The 24,025-nt window shown below is 34.5% G+C and overlaps 2 protein-coding genes across 8 annotated transcripts in view; one reads left to right on the top strand and one right to left on the bottom strand.

Annotated features, from left to right (window-relative positions):
• Ift74 (intraflagellar transport 74) overlaps positions 1 to 24,025 on the top strand; it is a 95,424-nt gene that overhangs the window by 18,805 nt on the left and 52,594 nt on the right. For all 4 annotated transcript variants that reach the window (XM_048453072.3, XM_048453074.3, XM_048453070.3 and 1 more), the window contains exons 4-8: positions 3,586 to 3,634; positions 5,457 to 5,555; positions 5,731 to 5,791; positions 7,637 to 7,696; positions 9,185 to 9,246. In XM_048453072.3, the coding sequence (XP_048309029.1) occupies positions 3,586 to 3,634; positions 5,457 to 5,555; positions 5,731 to 5,791; positions 7,637 to 7,696; positions 9,185 to 9,246 (331 nt within the window). The remainder of the gene's footprint in view (positions 1 to 3,585; positions 3,635 to 5,456; positions 5,556 to 5,730; positions 5,792 to 7,636; positions 7,697 to 9,184; positions 9,247 to 24,025) is intronic.
• On the bottom strand, positions 688 to 22,900 carry Lrrc19 (leucine rich repeat containing 19). Of its 4 annotated transcripts, none has more exons than XM_048453080.3 (6): positions 22,774 to 22,900; positions 18,243 to 18,329; positions 15,581 to 16,094; positions 14,333 to 14,521; positions 13,604 to 13,662; positions 688 to 2,370 (listed from the first exon to the last, which is right to left on the bottom strand). In XM_048453080.3, the coding sequence occupies exons 2-6, from the start codon at positions 18,318 to 18,320 to the stop codon at positions 2,311 to 2,313; spliced, it is 900 nt and encodes a 299-aa protein (XP_048309037.3). In that variant the 5' UTR covers positions 18,321 to 18,329; positions 22,774 to 22,900; the 3' UTR covers positions 688 to 2,310. The 4 variants fall into 4 exon arrangements, with proteins under 4 accessions (XP_048309037.3, XP_085542386.2, XP_048309035.3 ...); XM_085686260.2 differs by lacking the exon at positions 688 to 2,370 and adding an exon at positions 9,504 to 9,717; XM_048453078.3 differs by lacking the exon at positions 688 to 2,370 and adding an exon at positions 9,504 to 9,717 and having other exon boundaries at positions 13,352 to 13,662; positions 22,774 to 22,823.

The raw sequence follows: 24,025 nt of genomic DNA, 5'->3' as shown, positions 1-24,025 counted from the left end.
TGTATTTTGTTCCAAAACTGTTATAGCACATCTTAATAAGAAATGTAGCATATAGTTCTTATTCTTTGATTTATAAAAATTGTTGTGAAATAATAGAATATATGTGAAATTCATTGTGAATTAGAAAGCTATGAGCATATATATATATTCATATACATATATACATATATACACACACACATATATGTAATGTATATGTGTAGTAAGGAGGCTGCTTGTTTCATTCCTGGCTGCTCAGCCCTGAAATAATTAAATCACTGCTTGGCCCATTAGCTCTAACTTCTTATTGGCTAACTCTTACATCTTAATTTATTATTCCATTTCTATTTATCTGTGTATCACCATGTGGCTGTGACTTACCAGCTAAAGTTCCATCTGGCTCTGGCAGGGCTACGTGGCTTCTCTCTGACCCTGCCTCCTTTCTCCCAGCATTCACTTTAGTTTTTCCTGTCTAGCTGTGTTCTTTTGCCCTATCACAGGCCAAGATAGTTTCTTTATTCATTAACCAATAAAAGCAACAGATAGACAGAAGTACCTCCTATATCCTATATATATATATATATGTATATATATATATATATACATACACACACATGTAACATGACGACTGGCTTGTTGGGGTTTCTGTCCCGCCCAGTACCCCAACAAGCCGGCAAGTCCCAAAGAGAAATCACACACAGGACTCCATAAGATTATAAACTGATTGGCCCATTAGGTCAGGCTACTTATTAGTTCTTATAACTTATCTTAACCCATTATTCTGATCTATGTTAGCCACATGGGCTCAGTACCTTTCTCAGTGTGACAGCTTACATGTTGCCTCTTCGGTGTTTCTGCCCAGGAGTCGTGAGAGAGTTTCTACTTCCAGAATACTCCCAGTCTCTTTGCTCCACCCCTACTTCCTATCACACACACACACACACACACACACACACACACACACACACACACACACACACATATATATGCTCTACTTGGAGCTGGATTTTTCTGACCAAGGAGTTTTGCTACAACTGGAAGAAATTTGTAAGGTTTATGATTGGGAATTAGGTTTTCATTGCTAGATAAAAGTATTTTGAAATTCTTTTTGATAGCTTTCACCTTGGAATGGCACTTACTGGGCAAGTGAGATGGCTCATCACATGAAGGCTCCTGGTCCTAGGCTTGATTATCTGAGTTTGATCTCCAGGACTGATGTGATAGAAGGAGAGAACCAACTCTTACAAGCTGTACTCTCACCTCCACACAGGTGCCATGGCATACACCCATACACATAGAATTTAAAAAATTTCATGTAGTAAAAAAATTAAATAATACTATTGAAAACATTTATTAGGTGTTAATTTCCTCTTTTTTCTCCATTATAATGATTAAGAAAAGAAATGAGACTGACTTGCTTCTCTCTAAGGCATAATAATATATTTTATTTTTTAGATAGTCTCAAAAATAGTTACTGGTCTTGCATTCACTATGCATCTGAGGATAATCTTGAACTCCTATCTTTCTACTTCAGTTCTCTCAAGTGTTGGTATTGCCACATGTGGCTTAAATTTGTTTTGTAAGTTCTTTTTGATATGACACCAGAGATTGACCCTAGGGCCTTGTGTACAGTAGGCAAGTGCACTACCAGTAAGTCATATCCCTAGCACCATTACACTGTACTTGTTTCAGAAGTTTGATTAGTGTGATGTATAAACCCAACCATGATTAATATTTTTGGGTTTCTTTTTTTTTTCTTGTGACTAGTGATTTCTGAGGTCTAAAGCTACTCCTGAGGTACAAAATTAATTTTAAGGTAGATTGCAGTATAAATATAACAATAATGATATAACTGTATAGCATTAATAAGACATTATAAGTTATAGGCGAAATTTTTTGTTGGGACCACCTGTCAGCTCTGTTCCTTCAGCCTGCTCCCAAATAACCATACAGAGACTTAATATTAATTATAAATGCTCAGCCGATAGCTTAGGCTTGTTACTAACTAGTTCTAACAATTTAAATTAACCCATATTTCTTATCTAAGCAATACCACGTGGCTCATTGCTTGTTACCCCATTTTCTACATGTCTTGCTTCCTTTGTGTCTGACTAGAGACTCCCAAGACTCTACCTTCTTCCCAGCATCCTCCTACTCTGGCTCTCCCACCCAATCTCTTCCTTCCCTGTTATAGGCCAGTCAGCTTCCTCTGAACCAGTGAGAGCAATACACATCCACAGTGTACAAAGATTGTTCCACAGCAATGTCATCCGGATGGTTTTAAGTAGTGTGAGGTAGTGTAGCTCCATTATGTGAAAATACTGCAGAGCTCTATTGGAGACTTGAGCATCCTTGAATTTCAGTGGCTGTTGCGGTCCTGAAGCCAGTTCCCTTTAGATACAGAGGAAAAACTGTATTTTTATTATTATTTCTCTCTCTCTCTCTCTCTCTCTCTCTCTCTCTCTCTCTCTCTCTCTGTCTTTCTCTGTCTCTGTCTCTGTCTCTGTCTCTCTCTGTATAGGGATTGAAGAGATACATATGTATGTATAATAACTTTCTGGAGTTGGTTCTGTCCTACTATGGGTTCCCAGGATCAAACTCAGGTTGTCAGGCTTGTTACCCACTGAGCCATCTTGCCAATCCTAACCATTGTACTTTAGTAGTATGGTATTCCTTTCAGGAGACTTAATTTTTTAAAATATCATATTGCTTACTAAGTAGAAAAACCATTGATTATATAGAAAATTTTATTAATATTAATAATAAAAAATGAGTCAAAATTATTGTCTCTGACCCTCACATGTGTGCTATGGCACATGCACGCCCTCATATTATACAATCTGATGATAATGAAATAGCATTTTTAAAAAAGTCCTTTGTACTGCTCTGTTCTAGGCTTCCATAGGTCTAGTTTCTAGCTAGTCTGTCCTTTAGTATCTGGTTTCTTTTAAAAAATACTGTATTATTATTTTTTAAATTATGTATGTGTGTGTGTATCTGTGTATGGGTCTGTGCACATACATACAGTGTGCAAGCCAGAAGAGACTAAGATTCCCTGGAGTTGGAGTTACTGGCAGTTATGAGCTGCCCAGTGTGTGTGCTGATAATTGAACTTGGGGTCTCTGAAAGAGCAGTATGTGCTCTTAACCACTGAGCCATTTCTCCAGACCAGATTTTCATTTCTTTTTTAAATTTTATTTTATTATTATTATTTATTACTTTAAAAAAGTACCAATCCAAATTCCCACTTCCTCCCCTCCTCCCCTCCCTCCACACATCGTCTTTCCCACCCCCCTCCAATCTTAAGAGAGGGCAAGGCACCTTGCCCTGTGGAAAGTCCAAGGCCCTCCCCACTACATCCATGTTGAGCAAGGTCTTATTTCTTAACAGCCTAGCTTTTAAAAGTCCCATTCTTGCTGTCTAAATTCAGCCTCCTTTATGTCATGACTCCAGAATGCTAGCTTTTAGTGGTTCTTCATGATGTGTTGAAACATTCATGAGGAATGTCTGAGAACTGTGGCAAGTAATGGTGGTTGTGCTTTGGATTTGTTTATTTTGCTCTTTTTATAACAGAGTATTAATATTGACATTAAAAACATTTTGTAGGTCCCCAGAGGCAAATTTTAGACAAATCTTACTATCTTGGACTTCTTAGGTATGTAAAATAAATGTTTTTTTTATGCATGATCTTGGAGTTTTAGTTGTATTTATTTCAACAATTAGTTACCTTTTGAGTTCTAAGAATAATTTTATATTCCCACATAATGTCTGATTAATAGACTGTACTGCATGATAATACAATTAGACTGAAATTTGGTACAGGGAGGTGCATTCCAGTGCCCACATGTGGGTTAATATTCATACAGTTGTGTGGGTGCATGTGGATGCTGGAGGGTGACATTGGGTGTCATTTTTCAGATACCATCCACCTGTTTTTGAGACAAGATCTCTTTGTTGCCCTGGAGCTTGCTAAGCAGGCTAGGCTGCTGACTGGTGGACCTTGGTGAGCCTCCTGTTCGTGTCTTCCCAGGGCTGGGATTGCAAGCATGAACCACCAAACCCAGCTTTTTACATGGGTTCTGGGGTTTGGACTCAGGTTTTTGTACTTGCAAGGCAAATTCTTTATCAACAACTAAATGTCCCCCCAGCCCTAGACTGAGAGCTTATGGTTTTGTGTAGTTCTGTGATGGATGAGGAAAGCAGGACCAGCCCTTTTGTAGGCACTAACATCCATGAAATAACCTTCGTGGCCTAGTTACAAACCAGAAGAATCGGTTCCCTTTTTGGAGGGGAAAGGTGTGGAGAGGGCAGGTTGAGACAAGGTCTCTCCACATAGCCCTGCTGTTCTGGAACTCACTCTGTAGACCAGGATGGCCTCTAACTCACAGAGATTGTCTGCCTCTGCCTCCTGAGTGCTGGGATAAAGTCTGCACCACCACTGCCTGGCAAGTTTCAGTGTGAATTTTAGAAGGAAGACAAACATTCAATCATATCATGAAGTTCACTCTTTCCTTGAAGTGATAGTATCTTTTATGTTTTTTAGTATTTTTCTGAATATATTACTCATATAATTGAAATATCACTGATTGTACTAAGAAAGAAAAGAAATGTTTATACTTAATCACAGAGTTTTATGTAAATATATATTTGGTCATTTGATACATGCATGCCCTACTTTTAACTAACTTATAAGCCCCCTACATTTTTTGTAATTATTTTGAGTTGGGGCATCACTGTATATATATCCTTGGCTGTCCCAGAACTCACGTAGACCAGGCTAGACTCAACTCACAGAGATCAACCTGCCTCTGCCTTTTGAGTGCTGGGATTAAAGGTGTACACCACTATGTCTGACTTCAGGCCTATTTATTATGTGTATGAATGTTATACATGTATGTATGTGTTGAAGCATATATATGCCCTTTGCCTGTGGAAGTCAGAAGAGGGCACTGGAGTCCATAACTCCTGGAACTGGAGTTACGGCAGTTATGAGTTGCCATGTGGAACTGATCCCTGGTCTTACCTACTAAGCCGTATTAATTATTTTCCACCTAATAACTTTCTCTTTTCAGATGTCCTAGTCATGTAGCTCCATTTTCCTTTGTTTGGATTTTGGTTTTGCTTCTGTTCTTTGAGTCTGTGCCCTACTGTAACACTAGCTGATTTGGAGCTCCCTGTACAGACCAGACCAGGCTATCCTCAGACTTGGATTTCTCTTCCTGCTCTCTGTGTTGGATCAAAAGTGTATACACCGCCTTGCCTGTTTCATCTTCCTTGATGATTAGAGATTCTGTGTCAGCCAATTTTTCTCATTGGCTCATCATTCTTAGTCACACTACTCCCTGAAACTGTTCATTTTGAGGGATTTGATAAAGCCATACATATTGTTACACATTTACTAAGTTTATTTTATTTAACTAGTAGTCTTTTCTGAGTTAGAAGCATTCCTAAATTTCTTCCTTTTTTTTTTAACTTAGGAGCAAAATAAGTGAACTTACAGCTGAAATTAATAAACTTCAGAAAGAAATAGAAATGTACAACCAAGAAAATTCAGTGTATTTGTCGTATGAAAAGAGGTGAGCAATTTTACAATTAAGATATGCAAGATCTTTATTAGGAATACATCCCACTGAATATTAATTCAGTATTTATTCAGTATTGTGAACATAATTTATTAAATATGACAACATCCATAAGGTTCTTATATTGATCTGCTTATGTGTTTATGAATGCATTTGCTTTTGTTTGTAGGGCAGAGACATTAGCTGTTGAAATTAAAGATTTTCAAGGACAACTAGCAGACTACAACATGGTATTGTGTCTTTTGTCAGAGAATTTCTCCTTATGTTTGTTTTTATGCTCTTGACACTTAAAAATAAATTTTAAACATCAAATATACACAACTATATATATACATTTCTTGTGAAAAAGTTGGAAGTATAAAAATACAAAAATTAAATTGCTTTTTTCATTTCTCCTTCATTTCCTTCCCCAGAAATAACTTGGCTTAACAAATTGATAGGAATTCTTCTAATTTTGTTTGCATTTTAAAAATATATTTATTTTACCTACTGTTTATTTATTTGTTATTTAGTGTGTGTGTGTGTGTGTGTGTGTGTGTGTGTGTGTGTGCAGGCACATTTATGAAAGTCAGATGACAACTTGTGTAAGTTACTTTTTTTCTACTATATGGGTCCTAAGAATCAAATACAGGCCACCAGCCTTGGTAGAAGAAGCTTTACCTGCTGAGCCATTTTGCTGGCCTCATTTTTTTTAAGACACTTATAAATCATACAAAAGCTTTTTCCCCCTTACAAATGTTTGAATAATATTTTTTTAAGCATTACAATTTATTAGGTAAGAATGATTCCGTTGCTTTAAAAACACCTTTGCCTTGCTATGGAGCATTGCCATCATGAAATTTAAATTCTTATTATCATCAGATTACCTCCATCTGAGTGTTCAATTTTGTGTGCATTCTTTCAAAATAGAGTACACTCATAGTTCCACCGAGGATGTTTCCCAGTGCAGACTACCATCTTGGCAATGCTGTTAACTCCCTGTCCTTGGAGTAACACTACCTCCAGGAAGTTTCTAGCATCAGAATTTTCTTTTTTTAAAAAAAAAAATTATTTATTTATTATGTATACAATATTCTGTCTGTGTGTATGCCTGCAGGCCAGAAGAGGGCACAAGACCTCATTATAGATGGTTGTGAGCCACCATGTGGTTGCTGGGAATTGAACTCAGGACCTTTGGAGGAACAGGCAGTGCTCTTAACCTCTGAGCCATCTCTCCAGCCCTAGCATCAGAATTTTCTTCTAATTCCCGAGGCACATTAAACAATTATGGCGTGACTAGCTTTTGTCTCCTCTCTTGATTAGGTAAATTATGATATAACTAGTTAATGTTAATACTTATCAGTGAAATTTTGCTAATTAGAATATTTTGTAGTTCCTAAATTTTCTGAAGACCATACTCTATAAAAACACCTTGAGACCCAATATTAATTAGAATTTTTTTAGTAAGTGTTGTTTTCTATTATTTTAAAGATTTTGCTTTACTTTTAATTATGTGTATATGTATGCCCCTCAGAGGCCCAAAGGAGGTGATAGTGTGGATTCCCTGGAGACAGTTAGAGGCACTTAAAACTGTTTGATGTGGGTGCTAGGACCTGAACTCACGTCCTCTGTGAGAGCAGGACATTCTCTGACTTAAGATTAGATTTACTAGTGTACTGTTTTATAAAATAAACTTATGGGAAAGAAAGTTGTTTTGCCTTTTCACTACTGTAAAACAGTTAATATTTCCAGGAGGGGAAAAATTCAAGTGGCAGATAATTCCCAATGCTGCTTTTTTTCTGTTTCAGACCTTTATAAACTTGGTCTTTTCAAAGCAGAGAAAGCTCTTCATTGTTCTTAAAGGAACAGTAATTCATCACTTCTCACTTACTGGCCAAATGAAGAGTATGTTAGGTTTTCAATATTGTTTTTTAATGTAGCTCACTATTTTTTTTTTTAGAAAGTAAGACATTTGATAGTATTAACACTGGAATGACTAGCTATTTATGAAAATAGGTATGCATAGTAAGACTTACCTAAACCTTATTAAGGCTAACCAAATGGTGCTTTCTTTTTTGTTTTATTTTTGCTCTTAGTTGGTAGATAAACTCAATACCAATACTGAAATGGAAGAAGTTATGAATGATTACAACATGGTAAGAAAATATACAAATATAAGTAATAATTGTACATAAATCATATCCTCTAAAATAAAGTATTTAACTAGAAGTAGTTTGGTAAAACCTTATGGCCATTAGAGGTAATTATGACTCTGATCATAAATACCACAATTATGATTAATCACTTTTCATTGTTTTTTTTATATCTCTGTTGCTGTTGGAGTAAATATCTTAATATTTGTCAATAAATCTAGGGAAGAACCATCTATATTGCTTGGATATATATTAACAATATTTTGGTGTATAACTTCTTTTTTAAAAAATGTTTCCTTAAGTTTTAATTTTTCTACAACTCCAATTAAAATTCAATGGAAATAATATCTTTAAAAGTCTTCTTATAGTTTTCTTTTGAGTTAATTAAAGTGTGTGGATGTTTTATCTGCATATATGTTTATGCTCAGAGGCCAGAGAAGGCATCAGATTGCCTGGGACTAGAGTAAAGATGGCTGTGAGCCCCCACAGAGGTGCTAGAAAATGAACACAAGTGTTCTGGAAGAACAGCAAGTGCTCTTAACTGCTGAGCCACCTCTCCAGCATCTCCTCATAGTTCTTATAGCAAGGAGAAAAAGGAATGGATATGATACCAGGCATAGCTAACTACTAATTTTGGTAAATGAGAATTTGTGTTCAGTGTTCATGTTAATATTTAACTTACTTTCATTTTAAATATTTGAGTAAAATATAACAATATTATTTAGCTTATAATTTATTTACTTACATGATCAAAGAATTCTGTGAAAACAGCCCTTTTTTTTCGGACACAGGGTTTACCTGTGTAGCCCTGGCTGTCCTGAAAGCCCTCAGTAGACTAGGCTAGCCTCAAACTCAGAGATCTGCTTACCTCTGCTTCTTAAATGCTGGGATTAATGGCATGTCCTGCATCATCCTGGCTAAAAAAAAAATTCCAGAATTTTTAAAATGAGTTTTAAATTTGGGGGTTCTAAAATAATTAAGTAAATCATTTTTAGTTTCACAAACTTAGAAATAAATTTTATTGCTAGAAATAAATATAGGAAACTTTGAAAAGTATTTGCTTTTTTATTTGGGGTGGATCCTAGCTGTCTGTGTACATACAGTCAGCTAGGAGTATTTAGGAAATCATGAAAGATTTAAGAACAAAATACGTTGATTCTAAATTCAGCATATGGGTAATCAAGTATTTATTGAACATACAGTATGTTTTTGAAATGGTTTTTACATCAATTAAGTTTAATTTTAATTATTGGACAGATCACTAAAGAGAAATGAATTATTTTGATGTGAACTTATAATATCAATATAAAGGACTAATTTAACTGATAGTATTCTTTGTTAAATGAAAGATGCATTTTTCTTCTAATTTTTGTATTTGGTATTATTATAATAATCTCATTTAGTTCATAGCTAGAGTAACCTTTACAAAGAGAGTTTGGTTTGATGGTTATCTTTTTTAATGACTTACTTCTATGGTAACTGTTTGCACAGCTTAAAGCTCAAAATGATCGAGAAACACAGAGTATGGATGTCATATTTACCGAAAGACAAGCGTAAGTTCAGATTTGTAAATGAGTTTTGGTAGATGGTTTAACTTGTGAGTCATTTACTTCCTTATAAAATTTTAACTTTTTCTCTTAATTTGCTTTTTTTCCTTTATAAATAATACCATTCATAATTTCCACCTCCTTCCCTCCTCCCATTTTCCTCCCACTCCCCCACTCACCCTCTCCCCTCCCCCTCCCCCACTCACCCTCTCCCCTCCCCCTCCCCCACTCACCCTCTCCCCTCCCCCTTCCCCACTCACCCTCTCCCCTCCCCCTCCAGTCCTAAGAGAGGGCAGGGTAGGTACCCTGCCCTGTGGGAAGTCCAAGGTCCTCCCCCCTCTATCCAGGCCTAGGAAGGTGTGCATCCAAACAGACTAGGATCCCAAAAAGCTAGTACATGCAGTAGAATCAAATCCCAGTGCCATTATCGTTGGTTTCTCAGTCAGCCCCCATTGTCAGCATTGGCATCTTACTGACCTGTTACAAACATATATTTGTAATAGAAAATTATCATTTTTTTCTTAATTTACCATAACATCTCAATACAAAATCTATCTTAAAGTCAAGGAGCCGAATAGTATACAAAAGAAAGAATACCCAATTCTATAAATATGATTTCTGATACCAAGAACTTAAACTCTAAGATGAATTATGTCTTTATATCTACTCTTAGAATTTATCAGAGACTTTTAACTAGTTTGACATTTTAGTTCTACTTTAATGAAAGCAGTTATTAGTCAATAAGCTTTGTACATTAACTGACATTATGGTAATTATATTCTCTATGATAATGTAATTCTCATAATATTATATAATTCTTTATGCGGTCTATAAATTATATGTGAATTTATACATAACTTACTTATAAAGACTAAGTATGAACTAGTTTTGATTTCCATAATAAAATGTAACATTAATCTCTACAAGATAATAAATATGAATTAAAATAATTTTTAAAATTAGTTTTGACCAATATCAAATACTTCAGCATATGGTAAGGTAAATGTAAAAGTTGAGCTATGGTGTATAAACATATGTATAGCATTCTGTTCCAGAAGCTTACTACTGTTAATCTGTTTGAGAGCAAGGTTAGTTATTAACCAAAATTACTGAAGTTTATTAACACCAAATACACTCCCATGTTACTTCTACAGTAGACAACCTGATGAAGAATAGGCTGTTAAATATAATAATAAAATATTTGGGAGAGAAATAATAATTCCTCTGTTAGTTAGAAACAAAGGAGTATCTTTCCCCCACCAATCATTAATACTTCTCTACATAACTTTCTTAAATATGGCAGCCTCTTCTTTATACAAAGAATACCAAACTCTTTCTTCAAATGTTTTCTTGCTTCCTTTCCTCCCCTTTCCTTCCTTCTTTGAAACCATTGAGCAAATGTATGTCATTTATTTGCTGTTTACAAGATTCTCTTTTAAGTACTCTCTCTCTATATATATATGCAAACATATAAGTTGTAACTCTGAATGCTTCAAAGATTTTAAAACCCTATTTTATTATCTCAGAATTTATGCTAATACCAAAATTGTATATATAAATTTTACAGTTTTATGTTTTAAAGGTGTGTATGCTAGAAATAAAAAGTAAAAGATTTGAAAAGTATTTGGTCACTGGGCTTAATCTTGACTATGTATTTAGAGGAACTAAGGATGGCCATACATATTGACAACATATGGAAAAAGCTTCCATTTTTGCCATCATTGAGTGTGGTTTGATTCTCTGGTTTATTATGGAAAAGCTGTCTAGTATAAGCTGGTTGTATGTATAGCCCCAGCAAATGATTGCAACCATGTTTACATAGTAAATATATGATTTTAATTGAGTCATCTTTCTAGTTTGGCATTGGTCAAAATAAACTGTCCTTTAAAAACATATTAGTCACAATTTTATGTTCATTTATTCTTCCTCAGTCAGATATTTACTAACTACCCAAATAATAAATTGTTGAATGTAAGAGATTACGTATAATCTTACTTATATTTTATTTTATACTATTTCTCCAAAATTAATTTTTAGATCTTCTAAGCAGGAAATGTTATTTAAGTAGACTGATAGATTATTTAGAAAAAGATGCTTTTTGTTTTAAAATTGATACTTAAAATAAATTATAATTAATAAGACTGAATATGTTTGTATTCTTTGTGTTACTATAAACATTAATATGTATTAACAAAAATCAGTCATTTGGTTCAAGGAACATATTTTATTTTCTATCTGTGAACATTCCAACTGAATGTACTATTTATATAACCTTTAAATATTTTTAAATTTATTATTGTGTGTGTGTATATATGTATGTATGTGTTGGCACACTTGTAACATAGTGTACATGTGGAGCTCAGAGGACAACTTGATTCTCTCTGTCCACCATGTTGGTCTGGGGATTGAACTCAGTTTGCCAGGCTTTGGTGCATGGACTTTGAACTGCTGAGCTATCTTGTCAGCACTGTTTATATAACCAATCTACATTACTAGTCTTTTGTAAGATGTTATCATGTACATTTTTTGAATATGTTTATTAACTAGAAATTGGAACATCAGAATCGGAGCATTGTATACCCATGTACTCATTTCTAAGTTTTGTCAGCACATTTCCAGCTGTGCTCCATCTTCAACTCTAGTCACTGTCCTCTTCTGTGTATGTGGATGACGAAAATCATACAAAATGTTACATATTTCATCCACAAGTAAAGTTCAAAAGTTCAGTGTTTTGCCATAACCTTATCTCTAAAATAATCAGATAAATACATTGAGTTCCCTGCATATAGAATGGTAAATCACAGACTCTGCTAATTTTTGATTGTACTCTTTAAACTGGTAAGTGGTTCAGATTATATTTGCAGCTAATTCATTATACAAGGATTGGTAACCATTTCACTTTAGATAGACCCTTCCTATTTAGGGTTAGCATTTCCAGAGTGTGTCCTTTGGTCTTTTAATGTGCTGTGAGCTTTTAGCTATATTTCCAAGGAAGGGTTTGGTTATCAAGTAAATTTTAAAGTTTCTTTGTGTGTGTGTGTATGTGTGTGTGTGTGTATGTATAATATATGGGGGAGTAAAAACTGAGGGTTTTTTTTTACATTTACATTACATTTGCTATGTAAATGCTCTTCAAAACTTACTATTTTACTCTGCGTTATCAGAGAACACCTCAGCTTAGTAAAATCTATATCAATACTAAAGGAAAGAATCTTAGTTCACCTTGTTTAAATTCAGATTCTTTTGGTAAGTTGACTAGGTACCTTTTCCTTTTTCTGTAAATGCTTGTCAGTGTCATTGTAGAAAATCAGTGTTTTAGAAAACAATTTGGGAAGCATTGCTCTGTTTATTGAAACACAACCAGATATGTGTGGATTACCTAAGTATTCCTCAGCTCTAGCTCAGAATGATTTGAAAAATAATCTCTCAAAAGAGATATAGAAATGTGTGTTTTAAAAGAAAATTCATGAGTAGTTGTGATGCCCAGTTTAGAAACCATTGTAATATTGAATATAGCAATTGTATGTGGAACCCTTCCTAACAATCACTGTCAAAATCAGTAGCGATTATTAGGGATTATTCCTAAACATTGTGCCTATGCTTTAAATTGCTGCAAGTTTTTAAGAAAACTTTTTTAGGTTCAGGCAGTGAGCATTAGACCAATTTCTATAGTCAAAGATCCTCACTTTGATGATATAAATCTAAATTTTGTATTACTTTATTGATTAAAATTTAGTATAATTTCAGACATTGCAGCACATGCATTTGTTAATACCAGATTCTGTTCGTTTTCGTTAGTAAATAATCATTCTTAGGCTTTGTTTTTACCAGTTTGTGGTTTTTTGAATACTTCTGACACTAATAAGTGGTGGTGGTGTAGATAAATTGTTCAGCTTTTAGCTAACCAGAGTATGAGTTACTGCATTTGGACTTGCTTGTGCAATACAGCAAAAAAAAAATTGTATGATATTTACATAAAGTACTGCTTAATATGACGGTTTGCTGGTTATAGGTTTTTTTTTGCAAATAAAAATCTTTTTGTCTAAGCTATAAGTAGACTAATAATATTTTTTCAAATTTTCAACATGATAAATTATTTTTCTTCATGTACCTCATTGACATCTATATATCTGTCTTCAATAAAGCCATCATCATTCTCCACAAATGAATGCAATTGTTCGAATATTACTGTGATGTCTTCAGAGTTTGTATCTGTTATTTGTGAAAGAGAGCTTGGGTTTCTAGTAAGATCACTGTCATAGGTTTCTGCTTCATGCTCTTCCAGGCGATGATGATTGTAGCTAAGCAGAATATTATACCATACCGGACATTTGATAGCAATAAAGATGAGGAGTGACGTTACCAGTACAGTGACGACAACACCAACAAGGAGAACCCAGCTTTTTCCAAGAGGTTCATGTCCTTAAATAGAAGAGAGAGAAATTTTGTTGACAAAAGTCGAACAGTGTTAGAAAGGAACATACTTTACAGTTTTCTTTGAATTAAAATTACTAATACACTAAAGAAAACTATGGTCAAAGAACATTGTTTTCAAAATGGCTAAAGGCTGAGCAATCCTAGTTAAAAAACCCAAGATGCTCCAAAATCTAAAACTAACTCATTGAGCACTAACATGATTTCACAAGTGGAAATTCCATAGCAGTACTCCAGGGATAGGCCACCGTAAAAATGCAGATGCCCCAAAAGTACTGTATAAAATTATCTTCAGACCACATGCATGTGATATTTTGACACATAAATGAATTTTGTGTATAGACTTGTGTATCCTCTCATGTTTATGCAGTAGCCCATACTAAAAACCAGGTATTGTTACTAGCTCACATGAAACCATTAACTTATACTTGTGAAGTGTGGTGTCTTGACTAGCAAAATAGTTAGCTAACTAATACACAATTTCATGTGAATGATATATAGTAGAGCTTCAGTTGGAATTCCAGTATTTTGTAAACCTTCATTGAGATGAATTGTTTTTTTACCTTGTTCATAGAAGCTCAGAGTAGTGAAAGACAAGGAGAGCCGTGTGGTTAGCTGACACACTCAGCAATAGTAGTGCTCAAAACCAGTACATTACCTGAGTTCCGTGTTAAGTTTTTTAAGGAGCTATTAGAAGTTGAGTTCCCAATGGACTGGAAATTAATATACAGATCTTCAGTTATAGTGGAAATAAATTTAGAGTGGCATTCAGCTGTGAAGGGTGCTGACTTAATGCTGTAGTGTTTTAGGTCATCTGGGTAGCTACACGTAGTGATGTTCTCATTTTCTGGTAAAGAAATAAATTAAGATGTATTATTGACAATAGAAGGGGCTCATAACATAATGTTGATATAGAAGTTTTGATAAGTTGGCTTCATAGAGAGATAATAAGAAGGACTGGAAAGGTATCTCAGTAGTTAAAGCACTTGCTACTCTTGCAGAGGATCAGTGTTTAATTTCCAACTTTCACATGGTTGTGCATGACCATCCTTAACTCTAGTTCTGGGATCCAATGCCCTCTTCTGACCTTCACAGGTACCAGGTACACACATGGTGCACATACACTTAGACAAAACACTTAAACACAAAATATAAAATAAATGAAACAAAAAAATTATTATAAGAGAAAAGAACTCTTGATGAGTTTGTATGACAACATGAGTGTTGATGCATATTTCTGTTATACAGGTTAATTGAAGTTTTGTAGTTTGTATGTTAGAGAGTTTTATGATTAAGATTATTGTTATAATCTGAATCCCAAGCCGAGTATGATGTGCAGTTAACAAAATCAGACAACACCTTGAGTTCAAGCCCCAGTGCTGGAAAACAAGTAACTAACCAACCAAAGGGACCTCTTTTTGTGTATTTTGTGGTACAGTACCCTAAAGAATAGACAGGAAGTACTTGAAGAAAAATTAATCTTTTTTTAAGCTAGAATTTCACTGTGTAATCCTGGCTTGTCTGGAACTCACAAAATTCTTTCTGTCTCTGCCTACCAAGCTTTGGAATTAAAGGTATGCACTACCACACCTGACACGTAAAAATAACATTACATAATGACTCTGCATGTTTAATACTACTTGCACATATTATTGTTTAAATTATCACCCTCTGCCAGGTAGGCTAAGTGCATGTCTATTCTGCAGTTTCTTCCAGGTGGTATTTTTGCTTTTTTTAATTTATTGTTTTGTTCGGTTTGATATTGGCTTATTTTTAACTGTGCTAAAGATGAAGTTCAAGGCCTGAGTCTACCAATGAGCAGTACTTCCAGCCCAGCTGTTTTCTTTTATCTATTCCAATTCTGACATAAGCCATCAAAGTTCTTTCACATTGTCTTCTCGCTTACCTAATATCACATTAGACTTGTTCAGCCAGTTCTGTAGCTGGAGTAGACCACAGGTGCAGTTCCATGGATTTCCATCCAATGTTAGCAGTTCCAGATGAAATAGTTGTGGCATATCAAAGTGGTTTATCAAGTTGCCTTGCAGATTCAGAACTCTCAGGTTGAATAGAGGTACAAATGTATTGGGATTAAGTTGTAATATTTTGTTTTGGCAAAGATATAACTGTTTTACTTTATTTAAGCCAACAAATGAGCCCTGTTCAATTACACTGATGGAATTTCCACAGATGTTTAAAATTTCTAGGTTGGAGAGATTACTGAAACTATTATTGTGTATGGCAGTAATGCTGTTCTCCGTCAAGTAGAGCTCAGTGAGTAAAGAATACATCTGTAGCACCCTGATGTCCGAAGCATTCAGTGTGATCTGGTTATAACTGAGATCAAGGATGGTAACACTGTTACTGATACTCTCTGGAATAAAGGAGTAATTCCTTCTGGTGAAATTACATTTGACTTCCTAGAAAAGAAAAAAAAATAGAAATGTTTTAATCAGGGAAAATTCTAACAGAAGAGATTAAAGTTAACCGGGTGGTGGTGGCGCACGTCTTTAATTCCAGCACTCAGGAGGCAGAGGCAGGAGGTTCTTTGTGAGTTCGAGGTCAACCTGATCTACAAGTTCCAGGACAGGTACCAAAGCTACAGAGAAACCCTGTCTCAAAGTACCAAAAAAGTCCCCCCAAAACAAAAAACATATCCAAGATGAGATATTGAATAAAAAAATTCTGGAAAAAAATTATACTTTAATTTGGAAAAGAAAGAGCAAACATAGTTCTTTATGGAGATGAAATACTGAAGATTAAGGAATTCTGGTACAACTACCCAAGGAAAGTACTTTGTTCCATAGGTGTCTTCCACCTGTTACTATATAAGCATTACAGAAAGAGTATTTCTCTATTTTTTCTTATAAAACTATAAGGGAAATAGCAGTTTTGTTGACTTACTTAATCAGGAATGTTGGCACATGCCTGTGATCCCTGCACCTGGGAGATTGTGGCAGGATACTAACAAATTCAAGGCCAACTTTGGCTATACAGTGAGATGCTTTCTCAAAAAAAAAAAAATTAAAACAGACTAAAATCTTTGATGTTAGCATGCAAGATAGATAGATATATGGGGAAGTTTGAAGTTTGTGGCGATACCGTCACATACCTAGAACTATTAGATAATCCAAATCAATGCCCAACACTCTCTGTTGGTATGACAGCACAAAATTTTGGTATTTTAAAAGTAAATAATTGTTTTCTATCAAATACAGAACCATGCTGGATGTGGTGATACACAATTTTAAGCACAGGTAGAGGCAAATGGCTCTTTATAAGTTCAAGGATAGCCTGGTTTACATTGTTGTCTCAAAACAATATAAAAATAAAATAATGATTATTAATGAGCTATTAATACAAGACATGATTCCCATATGTAGCTATACATCGAATAAATAGTTCTTGATAGGTTCTGCAGTTGCATGATGGTAAGTTGTATCAGTGAACTTTTCTTACATTTAATGATTTTTGTTGATTGACATGGGGGGTTGTTTGTTTTGATGTTGGTTTTGTTTGTAATAGGGTTCCAGTATATTGCATGAGCTGGCCAAATTCTGATCATCCTGCCTCATGCTAATACACTTTGGATTACAGGTATATGTCAACACAACTGACTTAGTTGCTTAAAATTTTTTTCGGCAGAATTGGGATTGATCCCAGGGCATTAAACAAAAGCTCTCCCACTAAGCTCTACTCCTAAGCTATATCCTGTTTCTTTACATTATTATTATTTTGCATATGTACAGTATGTGCTTGCCTGTGCATGAGGAAGAGGAGAGGTCAATGTTGGATGTAATTCAGATCCTCTTGCTTGCACTATTTCCTCAGCTATCTTGCCCCCATTCTATGATTTGAACTGACTTTTTTTTTTTTTGTCTTGAAACTAATTTCTGATTTTATAGTGAAAATTTACAGGGCTCTATTCAGTTTTAAAGTTTTTTTTTTTGCTTTTATGTGTGTGTGTGTGTGTGTGTTCCTGCATGTAAATATGTGCATCATGTATCTGCTTGCTATCTGTGGAAGTTAGAAAAGTTCTTTGAATCTCCTGAATCTAGATTTGTATATACATATGTGCCGACATGTGGGTTCTGGGAACTGAACCTGGGTCCTCTGCAGGAGCAGAGTGTACTCTTAACTCCCGAACCAGCTTTTTATTCCCATTTGCTTAGCTTTGAAAAAGAATTCATTTTATAAAACAAAGAATGCTTTTGCTCAGAGGTTACAGAATTTTAGTGTATATGGATAATTACAATTTAATTTTTATTTTATTATTTATGTATATGTGTGTGTGGTTGTGTGTCCGTGTCCGTGTCCATGTACGTGCATGTCATAGCACATGTGGAAGCAGAGGACAGTTTTCAGGAGTCAGCTCTACCTTTTATAGTGTGTTTTGGAGCTGGAACTCAGATTGCTACACTTTGGCAAGCACATTTAGCTGTGAAGACATTTCGCTGGTTCTCAAGAGTTAATTTTTAATAGTTCATCAATTGTCTTTATTTCTCTTTTGCTGGTCTTTTGCTTTTATATATTTTACTACTTTTTTACTATTGTTTGTAAAAACTTACTGTTTCAGAGGCCTGGCTTTTGTCAAATAGTAGCATAGAGAGTGGCCAAAACACGGTCATGAAGTGTGTGATTTTCATACTGAAGGCCTAAGAGAAAAGAGAATAATTTTATTTCAAGAGATGAACTTTAGAGGTTAGGAATACTGATTTCCTTTTTCCCCTTTACATATATTTTTCTTTTAAAATACAAAAAATATGAAGCAATAACATTGCATTTCATTATCCTGTATACTAACTAACCTTAATAAACTGAACAGTCTCTGTGGACACCAAAACTCAGTATTTTTCTAGGATGTGTTATTAGCTTCAGAGCTAACAAAAAGAAAAAAAACCCTTATAAATAATTTAAATTCTTGTGTTAAAAATTTTCAGTATATATATATAGCTAAAAAAGCCCAGAGGAATATATATTTGCAAATATGTCCAAATTTAAGTATATATTTAAATTGATGCTTTTTGATAATTCAATTTGGGGTGTTGTATTGATATTGTAGATTGATTTGTAGTGATGGAAGACAAAAATTACTTCACGTATTCACTACTGTAACCTCCAGTATGTTGACTGTTCATTTCTAACACTTAATGGATTTTACCAGATGAATTTTCAGGGTTTATAATGTCACGACCATGTGTAAATTATTGATTACTGAACCATGCAGCATGATTACTCTTTCCATTTTAGACTTTTTTATAAGCTGAGCTTTTTAAAATGTGTTTATTTTTTCATGTTTTTTTTTTGTCATGAATTTATTCCCATGCTGTCCTCTAGCAAATCTCTCAGTAGGTAGTGTGTACTAAATATTTCCTTGTCAACTACATGAAAAGCCTCTCCTGGAGCTGTTGCTGTGCTTAGTTTAGACACGCTGACCAGGGATGACGTCCATGTTCATGTCTGACTTTCATGTACAGATCCTCCATAGTCTTTATTATAGAGACAGGGTTTCTCTGTAGCTTTGGAGCCTGTCCTGGAACTAGCTCTTGTAGACCAGGCTGGCCTCGAACTCACAAAGATTCACCTGTCTCTGCCTCCCAAGTGCTGGAATTAAAGGCGTGCGCCACCACCGCCCGGCCTTTAACAGTTCTTGGTCTTGCTTTATTGTTTCATTTTTTTTTGGTGGGGCATCATAATTTCCAAGGACCGCAGGAAGGATGTTTTTGCTGTTTTTAACCTTAAGAGATTTTGGCTAGGTAGGAAATAATTTTCCCTTAAAATACTGATGGCCATTGTTGTACTGTTTTTAAGTTTCAGTACTTATGATTTTCCTGGTCTTTGTCATCTTGTCCACCTTGCCTCTCCCTAGTCCTCAGAGCACTAAAGTCAGTGTTTTCAGACTCATGAGCCTGTGCCTTTTAAAGTTTGATTTCATCAGTCAGATGGGTACCTGGTTCTCTTCCAATCTGGAAGTTATATCACTCAGTTCTGAGAAAATTCACTTCTAAATTATTCCATTGATTGATAATACTAATTGTAGAACTACCTAAATTGAGTATTGTACCATCTGGAATAACTTCCATTTTTCAGATCCTCATTTTCCTATGTATGTTGTAGTTTGCTTTACTACAATTGTACTTGGAGACAATCTCAACTTTATCTTTCAAGTTTTTTTCCTATATCCTTTAGATTCTAAACTTTTTTCTTTCTTTCTTTTTCTTCTTTTTTTAATGAATAACTTTTGTGTACCCGTTTTATTTTTTTACAGCTCTGGAAGCTTTCTTCATGAATTTTACTATTTTGCTTGGGGGTAAAGTGTGAAACTAAGCACCTGATAGAAAACTGGGTGTTTGCATTGTTGACTTTAGACATTCCTGTAGAATGAATGTGCTGGACTTTTGAGGACATTCTCAAATGTCATTACCTTTCTTTCAGGCTAGTTGTATTTCACAAAATCTAAATTACTTCTTATACATACAAGGCTTTGTAGCAATCATTTTAAGAACAGAGTGGTAAAAGGTGATTTAATACTAATATTTGGTGTATCAGATATAGCTTCATCTAAGCATTGTTTCTCTTTTTGCTTGGGTCTAGTATCCAAATTCCTCTGCAGAAAAAGCAAGTTCTCAGCTTCTATAAAGAAGGAACATCACATGTCATAGTAGAGGTATGGAGGACTTTGTGCCTCCTCCTCTGTTTCCAGAATAGCTGATAATGGTAATTTCTGAACAGTTTAAGTTCCTGTAATAGAAATCAAGTGGTGTTTCTGTTTTTTTCCATTGTTAACATGAGAAAAACTTGCTTTTTCAGTTACCATTTAACTTTCAGACTTGTAAATCTTATTATTGTTACTTCCTAGTCCATTTTCTATTCTTGTGAGTTTATACTCCCCTTTACCTTGAACTTTTATTGTGGTCAAGTTTTGAATAGAAGTCAAAGTTAATAGGTGTATTCGACGTGCTGCTCAAAGTAGAAATTGCCCTTTATTGAAAAGTAATATTCTTAGTATTTATTTTCTATTTCATTGTTTATTCATATTATCTGTCTACCTATTTTCTCAAAGTCGTCACGTATTTGAAAGGATATAATTATTTCCTGTCATCTTTAGAGGTCTGCTAAAATTTAATCACTTTTACCTTTCTAAGCAGTTGTTATACTTATTTAAGATATTTAAAGAGAAAATTATTACATCCAAGAAAGAAGGAAAAAACCAAGTAGAGTAAGATTCTTTTCAAGTTACTGAAGCCTGCTTGCTCTTCAGTGATAAGAATTTATTATTTTTCATTGCTGGTATGTTCTTGTCCACTCATTCATTGCTTTCAATTTGTTGATATGTTTGGCTTTATTTCTCTTCTTTTTGTCATTTCATGTTTGCTAGAAAAAGTTACTTGCCTCCTAGATTTTATGCAATATAAGTTTTATATGAAATACATTTTTATCACTCTTTTAGAGCCAGAATTTGAATTAAGCTACAATGTACTCCACACCTTTGGCTATAAAAAAGAGATGCCTAGGTTATTTATGAAAGCTAGCTTATCTGTACTTAGTGATCTCTAGGAATACTTGGGCAGCCTCTTTGGCGGCTTGCACTGTGGTATGGTAAGTTAGTACTAATGTCCTCAGTGGTATGCACACATGAGTGAGGAGGGCTAAGTAATGGAGAAGTACTAGTTTTTCAGCCATATGGGATAAGGATAGTTAAAGAAAGGAAATAGGCTACGAAAAATTAACTAGTTTAAGTGAAGAGATGCTGGTAAACAGAAGCAAATGAGGGTCCATGCTTTTAATCCCAGCTCTGCAGAGGCAGGCGAACCTGTATGCGTTTGAGGTCACCCTGATCCTCATATGTGTTCCAGAACAGCCAAGAGTAAATAGAAAGACCCTGTCTCAATAAGCAAAATACAGATGAAGAATAAAGTGGAGTCAAGGTAGGGCTGTGAGCCATTTGGGAGAAGGAGATAGGGGACCATGTTGTATTTATCATTTAGTAATTGTTTTCTATAGTGTACTAAAAGAAAATTACGAAGATTAGAAATATCTTTCTTCTTAATGAATTTTAGAATTAAAAGCAGCATATAGTAAAGGTTCTCCTTTCAACATCTACAGTGTTACTGTTTAAAGTTGCAACCCATGCTGTCTACAGGCTTCTTCACACGTGTGTGTGTTTAGCTAGGGGAGATCAAGAGAGAGTGAATGTTAAGACTGTGATACCACACAAATCCACAGACAAAAACATGTCTTTCAGTGTTGATTTAAAAAGAAGACAGTAAAAAAAGGGGGGCAGTTAAATAAGGCCATTTCTTTGGGTTTTTCTCAATTTGAAAGTTATTTTGAAATGATTTCTGTCTTTTGAAAGAATTAATAACATCAGGAAGAAATAGAGCACCAGTTTCTAATAGCTGGTGTATGTATTTAAGAACCTTTACACAGGAAAACCAAATCTAAACACAAAGTGATGATGTTGTTACAGAATTCATATTCTTCTTATAGGAAGTTTACAGTATGAGTTTAGGAATTTTAGCTTATTATGTGCACTGAGATAAAAGTATGCTGTACATATTTTGATTTTGTTAAAGTCCAGAAGTAATTTTGTCCTTCAATATTTTAGATATTTATACCACAATACAGTTCATTTGAAGTGAGAGATTAACAATTAACAGTTATCTTTATTTCTTTCCTTAACTACTGTGTGATATTTGAATTTTAAAAGTTAAATAATAAAAAAACTTATATTTGAAATTATTTTTGAAAGCTGTTTAATAATAGTCGTTATTACCCAACTTCAGAAATTTCAGCTAGTGATTTTTTTTTAATCTTGTAAATTTGTTTTAAGGTTAAAGTTACTTTAGATTTTGCTGATTAACATTTAAAATAAAAAATTCTTAAAAATTTGATTAGTAGATGAAAGCTTTGTATATCACTATAACTTTATTTGTAAAGCACTGTTGGTCACTTCCTAGATTTATATTATTTCTGCAGTAGACAGTATTAAAATATGATCATGTTAGTCACTAAGGCAAGAATTGCTCTGCAGATTTAACAAAGTGAATTTCTTTAACTCAGTAACAACAACCAGATCTTAAGTATATAAGATCTTACCTTTCCTTTGTCTTTTTTGTATCTGAGACGGGTGTGCTCAAGACATTTATTCTGGTTCTTCTACGCCATCAGAAAAGCCTGTGTCACATGATTGCGTTTCACTTTGTCTTAACCTTTGTACCCAGTGAACAGGTGATTAGGAAGCTGGTATTCCTTAGCAAAAGATTGACTAGAATTTCTTAAAGACATCCTTGACTTTTTTTAATGTAACAAATAACAGTTTGCTTAGTTTTTTGTATTTTGTTTCAAAATTTTATCAAAATATTAACAATTTTGTTTCGTGATTTAAAGTGTATAATACTGGGAGTATTTTGAACCATGTTTCTAAAGCAATGTGGTCAAAGCTATTTTGTATTTTGTTAGATTCAAGTATACCACCAAGTTTTATATTCCACTGCCTTTCAACATTGCTGTTTGCCCACTTTTATGGTACCTTGCTTTTATTGTCACTTTACTGCCAGGTTATAGCAGGAGCAAAGTGCTCAAGCCGTCTAGAACCTGACAGCCATTATATGTCTTCAGAAAATAATACGCACCTTCCTTGTGATGCAATCTCAGCCCTCTGTAAATGAAATACTATATAATATTAGCTTCCATCTCACTACATGGACAGTGGAAGAAACAATGTTTGTTGAGTAATGAAATGTAGAATGAGTTTTCCCAAAATGATAGCTCCTTGGTTGGTGTCTTGGTAACTTAAAAAAAATACAAAGATTGAAATAAATGACATTTTCTGCTTCAGATTTCTGTGAGCTCATGTGCACTCACATAAATTTTGGTAGTAGAAATCCCATTGTTACATTTTAAGGATTTGTGGTCAGAGGGAAAATATCATGCCTGTTCAACAGTGAGGCAAAAGTAAATTGCAATTTCCATTGTCTGTTATGTTACCTTCATCTTTTATTTGGTTATTCTGAGACGTTTGTAGGAAATGTTCTAAGTTTAGGTGCTTTTGCTAGTTGTAGGACATGAATGTACAGAAGGTAAATGGATCTAATGGAGTTAGCTATTAATTGATTAAAGATAGTACAAATTATTATCTATGAGTGAAGGCTGTAAATAATGATAAATCAGATTTTCGAAAACTAGTGAGAAATTCATGATCTGGGCACTAAAAATGTATGTTGATCAAACTTACTCTTTCCACTATTCTGTCTTCTTTTTGTGACAGGTTCTCACTGTGCAGCCCTGTCTGGCCCAGAATTCCCTATGTAGACCAGACTGGTCCTGAACTCAGAGATCTGCCTGCCTC

Source organism: Myodes glareolus, chromosome 3, assembly GCF_982192425.1.
Source record: "Myodes glareolus chromosome 3, mMyoGla1.1, whole genome shotgun sequence".
Classification (NCBI taxonomy): Eukaryota; Metazoa; Chordata; class Mammalia; order Rodentia; family Cricetidae; genus Myodes; species Myodes glareolus.
Note: the sequence above shows the minus strand (reverse complement) of the source record. Positions and strands in the feature narration are given on the sequence as shown.

Bases quoted from the DNA above. Each gene is read 5' to 3' on its own strand.
- Lrrc19 (XM_048453078.3), bottom strand. From the start codon at position 18,320: ATGAAAATCACACACTTCATGACCGTGTTTTGGCCACTCTCTATGCTA. The intron at 14,522-15,580 runs GTAAGCGAGAAG...TTTCTTTACCAG, and splicing joins CAAGTCTAATGTGATATTAG to AAAATGAGAACATCACTACG. The intron at 13,663-14,332 runs GTAATGTACTGG...CTTCTATTTAAG, and splicing joins AAACTTAACACGGAACTCAG to GACATGAACCTCTTGGAAAA.